The sequence below is a fragment of the Myxocyprinus asiaticus genome, chromosome 36 (assembly GCF_019703515.2).
Source record: "Myxocyprinus asiaticus isolate MX2 ecotype Aquarium Trade chromosome 36, UBuf_Myxa_2, whole genome shotgun sequence".
Taxonomy (NCBI): domain Eukaryota; kingdom Metazoa; phylum Chordata; class Actinopteri; order Cypriniformes; family Catostomidae; genus Myxocyprinus; species Myxocyprinus asiaticus.
This window is the reverse complement of record NC_059379.1, coordinates 37,486,977-37,502,859: the sequence shown is the minus strand read 5'-3', so window position 1 is coordinate 37,502,859 and position 15,883 is coordinate 37,486,977. Positions and strand designations below refer to the sequence as shown.

The following is a 15,883-nucleotide window of genomic DNA, read 5'->3' as shown; positions in this document are numbered from 1 at the left end:
TGGCCTAGTTCTGAATTCTGAATCTAAAATTCTGAGATCTGAATTTAAGAGATTTTTGAGTTCCAAGTTTCTTCTTAATCTGAATATTTGAACCTGTAATTTTATAATACGAGTATTGTCACATCTAGATGTCACTAACAAAATTCTGATTCAAATACTTCAGTCATTATTCTAGCTCCATATAAAAGCAGTTTGAAAGTAGTTTGTGTCAGGTGCAATTTCGAAAAAAGCATAATCTGTCATAGAGAAATTAGTCCATATAATTTTATATAGCCATGTTGATGTGTGTTTGTGTTTTGTCCTTCAGTATGTCTCGGGACAGATATGAAGCTGGCTTTACCCTCCAGTCTGGAGAATCATTATGAGATGCTCCGGCTTCTGTATACGGACTGTCAGGTGGTTCATGGTAACCTGGAGATCACTCACCTGCAGGGCTCACCAGACCTCTCATTCCTGCAGGTAAGTGCCTTTCACTCATGTGCTCATGTGTGTCAATGTAGTGCCATATCTTATAGACATTTTTAATGTTTCTATGGTGTTCATTTCTTGAATTTGTTCTTGAAAACTTTGACAATACCTTCTCTTATTAATAAAAAAATGGGTTTAAGAGAAACTGCCTGTTTTGGCAGAAAGTCCTCATACCCTTTTGTGTCAAACTCATTTAGCTTTATTAAAGAAATAGTTCAACCAAATGAAAATTGTCATCATTTACTCACTCTTATGTTATTTCAAACCCATATGACTGTCTGTCTTCCGTGGAACACAAAAGGAGAAGTTGAAGAATGTTCACACTGCTCCTTTCCATACAGCGAAACTGGATGGTGACCAAAAACTGCCAAGCACTAGGACAAAAAAAGGACATAAAAGTAGTTATTACGATTTATGCACTGTATTCTAAGACTTCTGAAGCCATATGATAGCTTTGTGTGAGGAACAGACTGAAAATCTTGTTTGACAGCTGTGTTCACCTGCTTTCAGTGTATGGATAAAAGCAGCTTAAACAATCTGCTAAAATAATTCCTTTTGTGGTCCACAGAAGAAAGAAAGGTATACATGTTGCGAAAGGGTGAGGAAATGATGACAGAATGTTCAATTTTAAGTGACCTAGTCTTTTAATACAATTATGTATTATTAATATTAATAAACTGATATTAGTTGACAGTGTGATAGAAGTAGAAGGATTTTTAAAGATGACCACAATTTGATAAACCATGTTCTCATGGTAAAATTCACTGATAATTTAGTATTTATGAAAAAAAAACCCAAAAAAAACTAGTATATAAGTTCCCATGTCTTGGAGTTGGCATCAAATCATCCTCTGTGGAGTCCATTGTAGTAGACTGAAGTGAAGTCTGACTGGCACAGGCTGCAGTTAGTTGTCATCACTCAGTGACACGTAGCAGTGGGTGTCAGACATCAGGCAGGACCAGGGCTGGATCTAACAGGCTCTGGTAACCTCGGGAAATATATCCCGTGGTCAAGACAGGGAAACAAATAGAATAATATTAGCGTAGATGCCATTAACTGTAAAGCAGGGTTAAAGAATAAGATAAGTGTTTCCGGTTTCGGCAGACCTAACTAATGCAGCATAACTATGAGTTGAGGGATAAATTAGGTCTATGTCTGGCTGAAAAGATAAGTCTTTAATCTAGACTTAAACTAAGAGAGAGTGTGACTGACTCCGGAACACCGCTCGGAAGGCTATTCCATAATTTAGAAGCCAAATAGGAAAAGAATATAACTCCTTTTGTGGATTTATATATTCTAGGTATTATAAACAGGCCGTAATTTTGCAATCGTAGTGAATGTGATGGATAACAGCATGATAGAATGTCTCTTAAATACTGTGGAGCTAAACCATTCAAAGCTTTGTAAGTTATTTAAAAATTATTAACAAAAGTTAACAGGTAGCCAATGTAATGACGATACAATGGGGCTGATGTGGTCATATTTCTTGATTCTAGTCAGCACACTAGCTGCAAGTTTATTTATTAAACCTGCAGGACATCCTTCGAGTAATACATTACAATAATCTAGTCTTGAGGTCACAAACAAATGAATATGTTTTTCGGCATCTGAAACCGAGAGCATGTGTCATAATTTAGCAATATTTCTGAGGTGGAAGAATGCTGTTTGACAAACATTGGAAATGTTATTTTCAAAGGACAGATTGCTATCAAATATAACACCTACATTTTGTACGTCTAATTATGGATGTCATTACAGGGTTCCAGCTGTGTTAAAAATACACAATACTGTATAGTAACAGTAACAGCTATTCATCTAGATACTGTGCAGTAACAATGTAGGCCAGGGGTATCTAGGATTTGACAACATTATGGGCTGAGGCCAAAACATCAGGAGTATCCTCTCCACTCCACCCCATTGTTGTTTTTGTTTGTTTGTCCTGTGTTTAGTAATATTTTTCCAGTCAGTTTTACCAGCGGCAAACTGCTGAACATTCGGCAACATATACCAGACAACCTTTTCCCGGTTTTTGAATATTTGGATTTTGCTAGACATTTTAGTCGGAGGGGTGGCTGTGTTGTTTAAACGTGCTATGAGACGCAGGCGAGGGTGATGAGCAGGCGCGCTGGTCAGGCTCCGTCGGCGCGGCTTTCGAACAACGCTGCCGAGCATTCATCTAGCAAATCTCCGCTCTCTTCCTAACAAAATGGATGAACTACATCTCCTCACCCATACAAACAAGGACTTCTCAAACTCTGCTGCCTTGTGCTTCACAGAAACCTGGCTGAGTGAAGCCATTCCGGACAGTGCGTTACATCTGCCAGGCTTTCAGCTGTTCAGAGCGGATCGCATCGCGGAGTTAACGGAGAGGCGGTGGAACATGATTTTACATCAATGAAAGTTGGTGTACAGATGTAACAACGTTAAAGAGGATGTGCTGTCCTAATTTGGAAGCGCTCTTTATTAACTGTAAGCCTTTCTACTCACCGCGGGAGTTTTCCTCATTTATTCTGGTGTGTATATCGCGCCAAACACGTGTGTGAACACAGCGCTGCAACAGCTGACTGATCAAATCACAGACACAGAACACCAATACCCGGACTCAGTTATTATTATTCTTGGGGATTTTAACAAAGCAAATCTCACATGTGAACTGCCCAAATACAAACAGCACATCACATGCCCCACCAGAGACAGGAACATACTGGATCATTGTCAGAAACAGATAGCATGTGTCGTAACTTAGCAATATTTCTGAGGTGGTAGAATGCAGTTCTACAATATTGGAAATTTGTTTTTCAAAATTTAGATTGCTATCAAATATAACACCTACATTTTTTGCTTTAGAAGTTGATTTTACAGTACATCCATCAAGAGTCAGATTTTATTTTAGCGTCATGTTTTTTTTTTTTAGGTTTTTGTTCCAGTATTTAGTACTTCTGTTTTATTGGCATTGAATAGGAGGACATTTCTAGCCATCCACTCTTTGATATCATTTATTCACTGTTAATTTGGAGAATTGTGAAAATTTGTCAGTTTTTCGAAGAAATATAAATTTGGGTATCGTCGGCATAACAGTGAAAACTAATTCCATGGTTCCTGGTAATGTCTCCCAGGGGGAGCATATATAGGGAGAATAGCAGAGGCCCTAAAATTTATCCCTGTGGCACTCCATACTTAACTTGAATTTGATCTGACAGTTCCTCATTTACACAGACAAAGTGGTAGCGGTCAGAGAGGTAGGACCTAAACCAAGCTAATGCCTGTCCACAAATGCCAACATAATTCTCAAGCCTGTCCAAGAAAATGTCGTGATCTATGGTGTCGAAGGCAGCACTAAGATCTTAGAGCACTAGAAGAGAAATGCAGCCGCGATCAGATGATAAGAGCAAGTAATTCATAACTCTGAAAGTGCAGCCTCTGTACTATGATGGGGCCTAAATCCTGGCTGAAATTCTTCATATATACAATTTCTCTGTAAAAATGAATATAGTTGGGAGGACACTACATTTTCTAGTATTTTCGTCATAAATAGGAGATTGAAATTGGTCTATAATTAGCCAATTCTTTTGGATCAAGCTGTGGTTTCTTGATAAGCGGTTTGATAACTGCCAGTTTAAAGTTTCTTCAGACATGCCCTAAAGATAATGAGGAGTTAATAATATTAAGAAGAGGTTCTGAGATTACAGGAAACACCTCTTATGAGTTTAGTCAGTATTGGGTCTAACATACATGTTGTTGATCTTGAAGTTTTAAACATTTATGTTGACTCTTCCTGACCTGTAACAGCGAAGGATTAAAGTTGCTAGATGATACGGTTGCGTAATTCCAGTTTTGTTTCTGATGATTTCGATTTTATCAGTAAAGAAATTCATTGTCATTACTACTATGCTGCAATGGAATATCTGGTTCAATCTAAGTTTATTCCTAACTAATTTAGCCACAATACTGAATAAACACTTAGGATTGTTCTGGTTATTTTCTGCGAGTTTTCTCAAATATGCAGACCTGGCCGTTTTTAGAGCCTGTCTGTAGTTAGAGACACTACCCTTCCATGCACTGTAAAAAATCTCTAATTTTGTATTTTTCCACTTACGCTCCATTTTTCGAGCTGCTCTCTTGAGAACATGTGTGATCAGGAGTAACCCCAGTGCACTGTCCAAATTCCCCCCCATTGCCCCTTATCAATCATGGCCTCCTCATAATCCCCATTCATAAATTAGCTGGATCAGTCTCCTCTCTCCTCTCCACCAACAGCTAGTGTGTGGTGAGTGTACTGGTGCACTATGGCTGCCATCATATCATCCAGGTGGATGCTGCACACTGGTGGTGGTTGAGGAGAGTCCCCTGGTCACCATGTAAAGAGCTTTGAGTGTAGAGTCAGAAAAGCACTATATAAGTGAAACATTCATTCATTCATGGCATCAGCACACGTTATCGCTACTTGCATTGCATGCCACTTGTTTACTGTAGCTTCATCTGTTTGCAGGGTTGGGAGGGTTACTTTTGAAATGTATTCCACTACAGATTACAGAATACATGCGGTAAAATGTAATTTGTAAAGTATTCCGTTAGATTACTCAAGGTCATTAACGTTACTATTTCAGCACTGGTAGATTTTTTTTTTTACTTGTTTTGACTATAAAAACTATGCCAGTACAGTAAGACAAAATACACATGTTAAAAATACATTCTCTGAAGAACCTAATATCTTATGCAGTGTTGTTTCTAAAACAAGATCAATCAAATTGATCTTGTTTTATGGATTTTTAGATATTTTTACATGAAAACAATACAAAAATTATTATCAAGAATACAATTTTTGCCCTAATATCAAAGGTCTTACTAGAAAAAAGAAATTATGATCCAACGTGAATTTTCTTGACATGTGCATGTAAAATGGCTAGAAATAGAATTTTAGCTTAGCGTAAAGCTGACAATTTACACAAGGTTTATTTCTATTTCTTCTGCTCCAGACTTACTTCAAACTTACTTCTCTGTGTGCTCGTATGAATGTAACACATCATAAGAAAGTGTTTCACCGCTGTTCAAATGCACTTTGGATCGCATCATTTACATGTATAAATGTTTTCCATCTGAAAGGACTAAATATTAAATGAAACAAATGACAATAAAATGCAAAGTAATCTCTTCAGAAATCAAAATACTTTTTGAATGTAACTGTATTCTAATTACAAATTATTTAAATTGTAACTGTAGTGGAATACAGTTACTTTGATTTTAAATACGTAATCCCGTTACATGTATTTAGTTACTCCCCAACCATGTCCGTTTGCAGTGAGGTATTCACATGTGATAAATATAAGGAATTATTTTGGCTTTCAGAGAAGATAAAGTTGGAGACACGCATCCAACCGGTAGTGGAGGTCAGTGAGGAAGAGTAGCTGGTAGATATCGTCTCAGGTGCGGGTAGTACAGCGAGCAACACACTCACTTAGGTTCTGGCATTGGAGCCCCTGCAGCAGGGTGATTCACTGAGAATCCTGTTGGAAGCGCCCTGGTAATAAGTGATTCTATTTTAAGGAACGTGAAAATAGAGACTCCAGCCACCTTTATTAATTGCCTCTTAGGAGCAAAGTGCCTGACATCAGATTAAATTTATAAGTGCTGGTTAATGCTAAACATAGATTTTCTAAGATTGTTATTCTAGTTGACACTAACGAATAACAATGTACGGCTTCACCGGTCGGAGATCACAAAAGATAATGTTAAAGAGGTGTGTGAATTTGCAAAAACGATGTCAGACGTTGTAACATTCTCTGGCCCCCTCCCTGCTCGTCATGTTGACGAGGTTTACAGTAGATTAGTGTCACTGAATGGCTGGATGTCTGAGTGGTGACTGGAGAATAGCACAGGATTTATAGACAATTGGACGAGTTTTTGGGGTAGACCTGAACTGCTTAAGAGAGACGGACTCTATTCCTCCAGGAAAGGTGCCCTTCCTCTCTAGTAATTTGGCTCATATACTTAGTGATAGTATTTGACTAACTATGGCCCAGGTCAGGAAGCAGACAGACTGGCTTAACCATCCATCTGCTAGCTGCCTTGAGACGTCACACAGGTCACATAAACTACAACACATAGAGACTGTATCCCCTAGATAACATATAGAGACTGTGTTTGTTCCCTGAACTGCCAAACACAAAACCCTTAAGTCATTTAGAAAAAAATTTGATTGATGTCAAACTTGAAAAAAATAAAAATAATAATAAGATAAACATCATATAAAGGCAGAGATACTAAACATTAGATCTCTTTCATCCAAAGCACTAATTGTAAATTAAATTATTACAGATCATAGTTTGGATTCGCTCTGTTTGACTGAAACCTGGCTTAAACTGGATAAATATATTAGTTTAAATGAGTCTACTCCCCGAGGTTATTGTGATAAACATGAGCCTTGCCTGAATAGTTGAGTAGGAGGTGTTGCTACAATTTAGTGATGTATTTGGTGTTACTCAGAAGTCAGGATATAAGTTTAATTCTTTTGAAGTGATAAGGCTTAATGTGACATCGTCAGGTATAAATAAATTATATGTCGTCTTTTGCTCTTGCTACAGTATATAGACCACCCAGGCCATATTCTGATTTCCTTAGAGAATTTGATGAATTTCTGTCAGATTTAGTAGTGGATAGAAATTTAATTGTTGGTGATTTCAACATTCACATAGATAATGAAAATGATACACTGGGATTAGCATTTCTCAATATTCTGAGCTCTGTCACAAAATGTGACAGGACCAGCTCATCGCCATAATCATACGATCTTTGTTGATTTGGTTATATAGCAATTCTGCCACAGAGCTATGACATCTCAGATCATCACCTTGTCTCTTGTATGCTGTGATTAGCTAAGGTCACTCAATCTACACAGTGCTATCTATCAGGTAGAACTATTCTTTCTACCACTAAAGATAACTTCGCTAATAATCTTGTAGATTTGTCTAAAATACACCGTAAGCCAAAAAGTTCAGAAGAACTTGATATAGTCACAGAAAATATAGATAGTGTCACACCCCTTCGATTAAAGTAAGTTAAATAGAAAAGCCCCACACCATGGTACAATGATCACACTCATGTTCTCAAGAGAGCAGCTCAGAAAATAGAACTCAAGTGGAAGAGTACAAAATTAGAGGTATTTCTTGGTGCATGGAAGGATAGTGTCTCTAACTACAAACAGGCTCTAAAGGCTGCCAGGTCTGCAAAATTGGGCAATTTCATAGAAAACAACCACAACAATCCTAAGTTTTTATTCATTACAGTGGCTAAATTGACAAGAAACAAAGGTTCGACTGAATCGGATATTTGATCGCAGCACTGTAGCAATGATTTTATGAATTTCACTGTTATGCTGATGATACCCAACTTTTATATTTCTTCGAAACCCAATTAAATTTTACAGTTCTCAAGTTTGCAGAGGGTATCAATGATACCAAAGATTGGATGGCTAGAAATTTCCTTCTACTCAATTCCGACAAAACAGAGGTACTAATTATTGGAACAAAAACCTCTTAAAAATAAGCTGCTAAAATATAATTTGACTCTTGATGGATGTACTGCTACGTCATCTTCTACAGCGAAGAATTTGGATGTTAAAGTTTATAGCAACCTGTCCTTTGAAAATTGCATTGCCATTGTTTGTAGAACAGCATTCTTCCACCTCAGAAATATTGCTAATTTACAACTGGGGATGCACCAATCCGATACCTGGATCGATATCGGCTCCATTACTGATGTTTTTATATGGATCAGGTATTGGTCCAACGAGCCCAATCTAAATACGATACCATGTGTTAGTCATGTTCGTTACTGTCAAGCTCTGAATAAAAGCCACGTAAAGACATGCGATTGCTCTGTGAATCGCAAAAGGCTGTGTTTAAGTAAATATATAATATGTGGCGTATGTGCAGTGCGTGAGTGTATGGCGCGGCTCTGTTGACACACTTAGGTTGAAGTCATTAAAACTAATTTATTAACCACTCCACAGATTTCATATTAGCAAACTATAGTTTTGGCAAGTCTTTTAGGACATCTACTTTGTGCATGACATGAGTAATTTATCCAACAATTGTTTACAGACAGATTGTTTCACTTTTAACTGACTATATCACAATTACGGTGGGTCAGAATTTTTTTTGGATTTTTCCCCCCTTTTCTCCCAATTTGGAATGCCCAATTCCCAATGCGCTCTAAGTCCTCGTGGTTGCATAGTGATTCGCCTCAGTCCAGGTGCCGGAGGACGAATCCCAGTTGCCTCCGCGTCTGAGACAGTCAACCCACGCATCTTATTACGTGGCTTGAGCGCGTTGCCACGGAGACTTAGCGTGTGTGGAGGCTTCACGCCATCCACCGCGGCATCCGCGCTCAATTCACCATGCGCCCCACTGAGAACAAACCACATTATAGCGACCGCGAGGAGGTTACCCCATGTGACTCTACCCTCCCTAGCAACCGGGCCAATTTGGTTGCTTAGGAGACCTGGCTGGAGTCACTCAGCACGCCCTGGGATTCAAACTAGCGAACTCCAGGGGTGGTAGCCAGCGTATTTTACCACTGAGCTACCCAGGCCCCAGTGGGTCAGAATTTTACATACACTAAGTTATCTGTCTTTAAGCAGCTTGGAAAATTCCAGAAAATTATTTAAAGCCTTTAGACAATTAGCCAATTAGCTTCTGATTGGCTAATTGGCTAATTGGAATCAATTGGAGGTGTACCTGTGGATGTATTTTAAGGCCTACCTTCAAACTTAGTGCCGCTTTGCTTGACATCATGGTCTGGTTCATCATTGGGAGCAATTTCCAAATGCCTTAAGGTACCACATTCATCTGTACAAACAATAGTATGCAAGTATGGGACCATGCCGCCATCATACTGCTCAGCCAGACTACAGTTTGCAAGTGCACATGGGGATCTTACTTTTTGGAGAAATGTCCTCTGGTCTGATGAAACAAAAATTGAACTGTTTGACCATAATGACCATTGTTATGTTTGGAGGAAGGGTGAGGCTTGCAAGCCAAAGAACACCATCCCAACCGTGAAGCATGGGGGTGGCGGCATCATGTTGTGGCAATAGATGGCATCATGAGGAAGAAAAATTGAAGCAACACCTCGAGACATCAGCCAGGAAGTTAAAGCTCGGTCGCAATTGAGTCTTCCAAATGGACAATGACCCCCAAGCATACCTCCAAAGTTGTGGCAAAATGGCTTAAGGACAACAAAGTCAAGGTATTGGAGTTGCCATTACAAATCCCTGACCTCAATCCGATAGAAAATTTGTGGGCAGAACTGAAAAAGCGTGTGCGAGCAAGGAGGCCTACAAACCTGACACCAGTTCTGTCTGGAGGAATGAGCCAAAATTCCAGCAACTTATTGTGAGAAGCTGGTGGAAGGCTACACAAAACATTTGACCCAAGTTAAACAATATAAAGGCAATGCTACCAAATACTAACAAAGTGTATGTAAACTTCTGACCCACTGGGAATGTGATGAAAGAAATAAAAGCTGAAATAAATAATTCTCTCTACTATTATTCTGACATTTCACATTCTTAAAATAGTGATCCTATCTCACCTAAGACGGGGAATGTTTTCTACGATTAAATGTCAGGAATTGTGAAGTTTAAATGTATTTGGCTAAGGTGCGAGTAAACATCTGACTTCAATTGTATATAGCACACGCATGCTGTTGATGTGCTCATGGCCCTCAGAATGGTGCGCAATATGTGAGAGCTACATGAACAAAATCTCTTATGTAGAAGCTCAATAGTTTGGTTTGCTTATAACATGCATTGAGAATGGCACCGGAGAAGCATTTCACCAGATGTTGAATAAGAAGCAAATTAAACTTCTATGAACTAGCCCACATACTGTAGACACTTACACGACTTCCTGGAGTGCTCCGACTGTCAAAATGAAAGCCAGAGGTTTTTAAAGTTAAAGGTGCACGACTGGAATATATAACTTTTTTTTGCATTATACAATTCTAAAAGACAATAATAATAATAATAATAATAATAATAATAATAATAATAAAATATTATTATTAATAATAATAATTTATTATTATTATTTGTTTACAAACTTCAACAATATTTAAGTTGACTGGGTTCCTAAAAATAATTGTGTGAATGAAAAATGGACTGAAAAAATCTGAATCCTTTAAAGTCCAGATACAAGTTGGAAAAATTGTGCAAAGAAAACTGGCTACTTATCCACTGAAGACTTGCACTGGAATTACTGTTAATTTTTCTGCCACATTATCCAGTAGACTAGTTAGCCAATTAAGAAAAAACTTTATCAATTTATATTGAAATAATGTGTAGTTAAAGGTATGTTTCTTTACATATAAAAGAGTACCCCCAATTAGTTTCAGAGAGTGAAGTGTGTAATATATATATATATATATATATATATATATATATTTCTAAACTGATTAAGAAATAAACCACACTGGTATCGGATTGGAATCGGTATCAGCCGATATTGAGATTCCAGTTATCGGAATAGGATCGGAAGACAAAAGGGTGTATTGGTCCCTAGTTACGACATATTTTCTCTATTGTTATCTACGCTAATATTATTCTATTTAGATATATACACATATAAACATGTATATGCATTCTGAGGTTACCAGAGCCAGCTTAGGTCCTGCCTGATGTCCAACTCCCACTGCTATGTTTCGCTGAGTGACTAATGATGACTATCTGCAGCCTGAGCCAGACAGACGTCACTTCATATTACTTTGATGGACATCACAGAGGATGAACTGATGCCAACTTCAAAGACATGGGATACTTCACTGTCCACTGCCTGAACCTTGAACTCAGGATGGATTTCACCGAAATTAACTGCCACAAGCTTCCAGCCGGACTGCGGTGCCCTTCACTGACTTTTACTTGGATCGTCTTGGTCAAAAGATGGACTACACTCTCTTAAAATGGAATACATAGACAATAAATGAATTGCCAACTAAAGCCTTCATCAGTAAAATAACAAAGGACAATGCATCTATAGCTGATTATCCACCAACGGGCTGAATGGTTCTGAGCACGGTATGGAACATTTACAGTAGCATTTCCAGTTGAGCACGACGGCACGATTATAAACTGTTTTTGGCCCGGAGTTCTCGACACCGTTAGTTAACCATACTCAACCATGCTCAACCGTGCTGGTGGAATGGGTTTAGTTTGTGGCAACTTGTTTAGTGGATCTTCATGATTTTATTATGATGTTTTAACTAGTATTGGAGCCAACATTTATTTTTCTACATGCCTTTTTCATCAGGAAAGTAGATTACTAGCTCATTAAAACTCAAAATACATCAATAAATTGTCATATACTATTTTCATATAATACTTATATTTTGTCAATAAATAGCCTTTTTAGCTAGTCTGGGAACTTTTGCCTTTCTGCACGTTCGTGTCCGGTGGCATACACAAGCCCTCAACAAATTATAGTAAACCTCATTTGGTAAACCTTTTCCTCTTTACTTTCTTTTTTGTGACATGGTCTGTGTCTTCGCTGTTTTTTAGCAAAGTGAAACCAGGGGAAAAAAGCAGTCCTAAAAATTGAAATATGCAATCGTCCTCCCTCACGCCGTTGTCAAGTTACGGATCTGTTACATACCACAGTGGAAAAAGAAACCTTTACCACGCCTGCTGGCCCCGATCAGCACGGAACGGTTTTGCGATGAGAACTGTTCAACCTGATGGTGGAAAAGCAGCTTATGTGCACTTCCGCAGTTAAAGGGATAGTTCACCCAAAAATTGTAATACTCTTATCATTTACTCACTCTTGTGCTATCCCAGATGTGTATGACTTTTTGTTTTCTTCTGCTGAAAACAAACAAAGATTTTTAGAAGAATATCTCAGCTCTGTTGGTCCTCACAATGCAAGTGAATGGTGGCCAGATCTCTGAAGGTCCAATGTGACAAGGAGGAGGGCGGGGCTGTGCACGCCCGGCCCCCAATCGGGCTAATCGGCCGAGGAGTGGGATAAGTGCAACGATATGCAGCAGTTCGGAAGAGAGAGAGCTACAGGCAGCTGCCCTATATGTGTTTGTGTTTGTTTTGTCTTTGTTTTAATTGATCGTTAAACATTATTTTGATGGTTCGTCCGGTTCCCGCCGCCTCCATTCCATTGAACCCTGTTAAATCCAAATATCGCAAAAACATCATAAAAATTCATACAACTCAAGTGGTTTAATCGATGTCTTCTGAAGCTATCTAATCAGTTTTGGGTGAGAACAAACAAAAATATAACTCTTTTTCACTGTACATCTTGCCATTTAAACATAGGACCCTAACATTTAATTTGTTTTTTTATTTAAACCATGACTTGTATTACACATAAATAACTTACATTGGCATTATATTCATGCTGTTTAGCCAGAAGGGTACTGGCCCCCAAAGTGAACCTGTTTCTCCCAAGGTTATTTTTTCCTCCATTAACCTAGATCTTATGGATTCTTTTTATTTTTTTCGTTCCTTGCTAAAGTCGCCTTTAGCTTGCTCACTGGGGGTCTAAATACAAATATAATTAACTTATTTAGGCACAATCTACAATCACATTTTTATCAAACCACACAATAGACCTTATTCACAGCAGGGCCATCTTTGTTTTTTAATAGGAATGACAACAAGGCTGTGAGGGATAGATTTAAAGTGTTTTTATATCGTTCTGCGAAAAAAAACATTGAAAAATATCTGTCTTAGAACATTCAGTAGACAAAAAACTCCAAACAACATGAGTTGTGGGAAATCAGATGTGATCAAGGCGCTTTTTACAGTTTTATAATGTTCATGTCATTGAAGAGCTGGTAAGTCTATCCCTCATAGCCTCGTTGTCATTCCCATTAAAAATCTAAGATGGTGCTACAGTGAATAAGGCTACCGAAAACTTTGAGACATTACAGCTTTTTTTCTGTTATAGCATATTTTCTTGTGAAGCTGCTTTGAAACGATGTCTTTTTTTTTTGCGCTGTACAAATAAAAATAACTTGTGCTGGTGGAAATGTTTGTTTCCTACTCCATAGTTTTTCTTCCATCAGATTCTTTATAATTTGATCACCTTTTCTCCCCAATTTGGCATGCCCAATTCCCACTGCTTACTAGGTCCTCATGGTGGCACGGTTACTCATCTCAATCCGAATGGTGGAGGACAAGTCTCAGTTACCTCCACTTCTGAGACAGTCAATCAGCACATCTTGTGGAGACTCGCAGTATGTGGAGGCTCATGCTATACTCCACGATCCATGCACAACTTACCACGTGCTCCATTGAGAGCGAGAACCACTAATGGCGACCATGAGGAGGTTACCCCATGTGACTGTACCCTCCCTAGCAACCGGGCCAATTTGGTTGCTTAGGAGACCTGACTGGAGTCACTCAGCACACCCTGGATTCGAACTCGTGAATTTTCATTTTTGGATGAACTATCCCTTTAAGGTGAATTTTAGATGGATGTTTTATGATTAAAACATACATCCCTAAGCTAAAACTTTAGCCTAAACCTAACCAATTAGTGTTTTAAAATATCAATGTGATGTTATAAAAAACATCCTTACCCAACGAATGCAAAAGCGCTTAGTTTAGGCACAAGTGGGTTGGCAAAATTGCATACGAAAAACTCTAATGGGCAGGGTCAAGTGCAGTTTAATTCTGAGGTTCTTCTCTAGTTATTGCACCATCTGCGTCCTATTATATATTCCTTTCCCTTTCAAGCAACATCCATATAAATGAAGACAGCCTATTCATAAAAATTTGAGAATGTAAGTGGGCTGTTTATGTATGCACCATTTGTGTCCTACGTTTTTTCCCACAAAAACTACATCCTTGCTGTGAACTAGGTCCTTGCTGTCTCCCGTTTTGTCTGCCACAATTCCAATGATATGATTTTTAGCTGTGAAATACTACAGAGGATGTTGGTGTTTCCTCCTGTCTTAAGGGATCCCCTACTCTGTGAAAACATTGTCGGCTGTGCTGCTCCAGACTGCAGTGTTTGTGTTGTATGTGTTCTCTATTGGCCTCTCTGGGACTGTTTGCTCTCGTCTTGCGCACCTCGTCCCACCTGCAGTCTTGATGCAACGGGATGCTTTAAATGTGCTTTGCCGCTCTTCAAATGTGAACTGTTTTGTAATGTATATTTGTTATATGTTTCTCTGTTTAATGTTTGTTCTCTACAATGTTCTTCAGCTTAAAGGCATTTAGAGTTTAGACTTTTTGCTGAGAATAGACGGTGTTCTCAGAAATCTTAGCGCAATTACAAATCTCTCAGGAAAATAGCAAATTGTGCTTTGGGCCACTTCATTAACATACAATACACCACTAGAATTAACGTGTAGTGCTGCGCCTAGTGCAGTCACAAAACTAGAGCCCTAAATGTGCTTCGGTGACCCGAAATTTCTCTTGGGCTGCTGGCGAAAACAATTTTAATGCAGGAAAAACAATAACTTTATTAATAACTTAATACCATTTGCTACATTGACATAACTCCCTCTTCAGTTCCACTCAAAACCTAGACTAAAATAATTTGTTTTATCCATAGCGATGCCCCTTATAAAGGCCAACTATTAACCTTATCTTACATGTCAGGACTTATATTGGAACAGTGACACTTAATTAAAAATAAAATTGCATAATAAAATTAAATAAAACATTTTCATAAAAATGTAGTATGGAACACAAAGCTGTGATATATTGTTCATGTAGTCATATCTAAAGGCAGTGAAGAATTGTTTGCCATTTTTTTTTTTTTATTGACCATATTTGGTGAGTCTTAAGTTCTTCTTTGTTTTACTTAGAGTTTGATAAAAGGCTGAAAATTAAAATGTGTGTGTATCTTGTTATTTTTTTATTTATTTTTTTATGTTTAGGGTATAGTGGAGGTTCAGGGTTATGTGCTGATAGCTCACGTCTCAGTGCATTCAGTTCCTTTGGACAGTCTGCGCATCATACGTGGCAGTCAACTCTATAACTCGAGCTACGCTCTCGCTGTACACGACAACAATCAGCGCAGTCAGGCAGGACTCGCTCTGAAGGAGCTACGCCTCAGGAATCTCACAGGTAAAGGATGTGGAATTTATGTCTTTTAGGATTAAAATTGCCATATCTACATTGCATTGTTTCAGATTTAAGTCTAAAAATGCTATCATTGTATACTTTACACACTGCATAATAATTTCATCTTCAGTGAGCTAGTGGCAAAACTAGTGAGGGGATGCCTTAGCCAAGCCTTGCACTTCCGAGCTTTATATTCTCCCAATGCATTTAAAGGGGTGATGACATACTCTTTGTTTAAATTTAGTTTGTAAAAAACTAAATTTCAGGGTTTACACATAATGCACACCCAACACATTGCATTCGAATGTATCAAACTATTCACAGCAGCAGCACCAT

At 38.3% G+C, this 15,883-nt stretch overlaps 1 protein-coding gene across 1 annotated transcript in view; it reads left to right on the top strand.

The window, feature by feature from the left end:
• LOC127427097 (receptor tyrosine-protein kinase erbB-2-like) overlaps positions 1–15,883 on the top strand; it is a 118,913-nt gene that overhangs the window by 46,409 nt on the left and 56,621 nt on the right. Inside the window, exons 2-3 of the mRNA XM_051674463.1 lie at positions 308–459; positions 15,361–15,550. Of these exons, the coding sequence (XP_051530423.1) occupies positions 308–459; positions 15,361–15,550 (342 nt within the window). The remainder of the gene's footprint in view (positions 1–307; positions 460–15,360; positions 15,551–15,883) is intronic.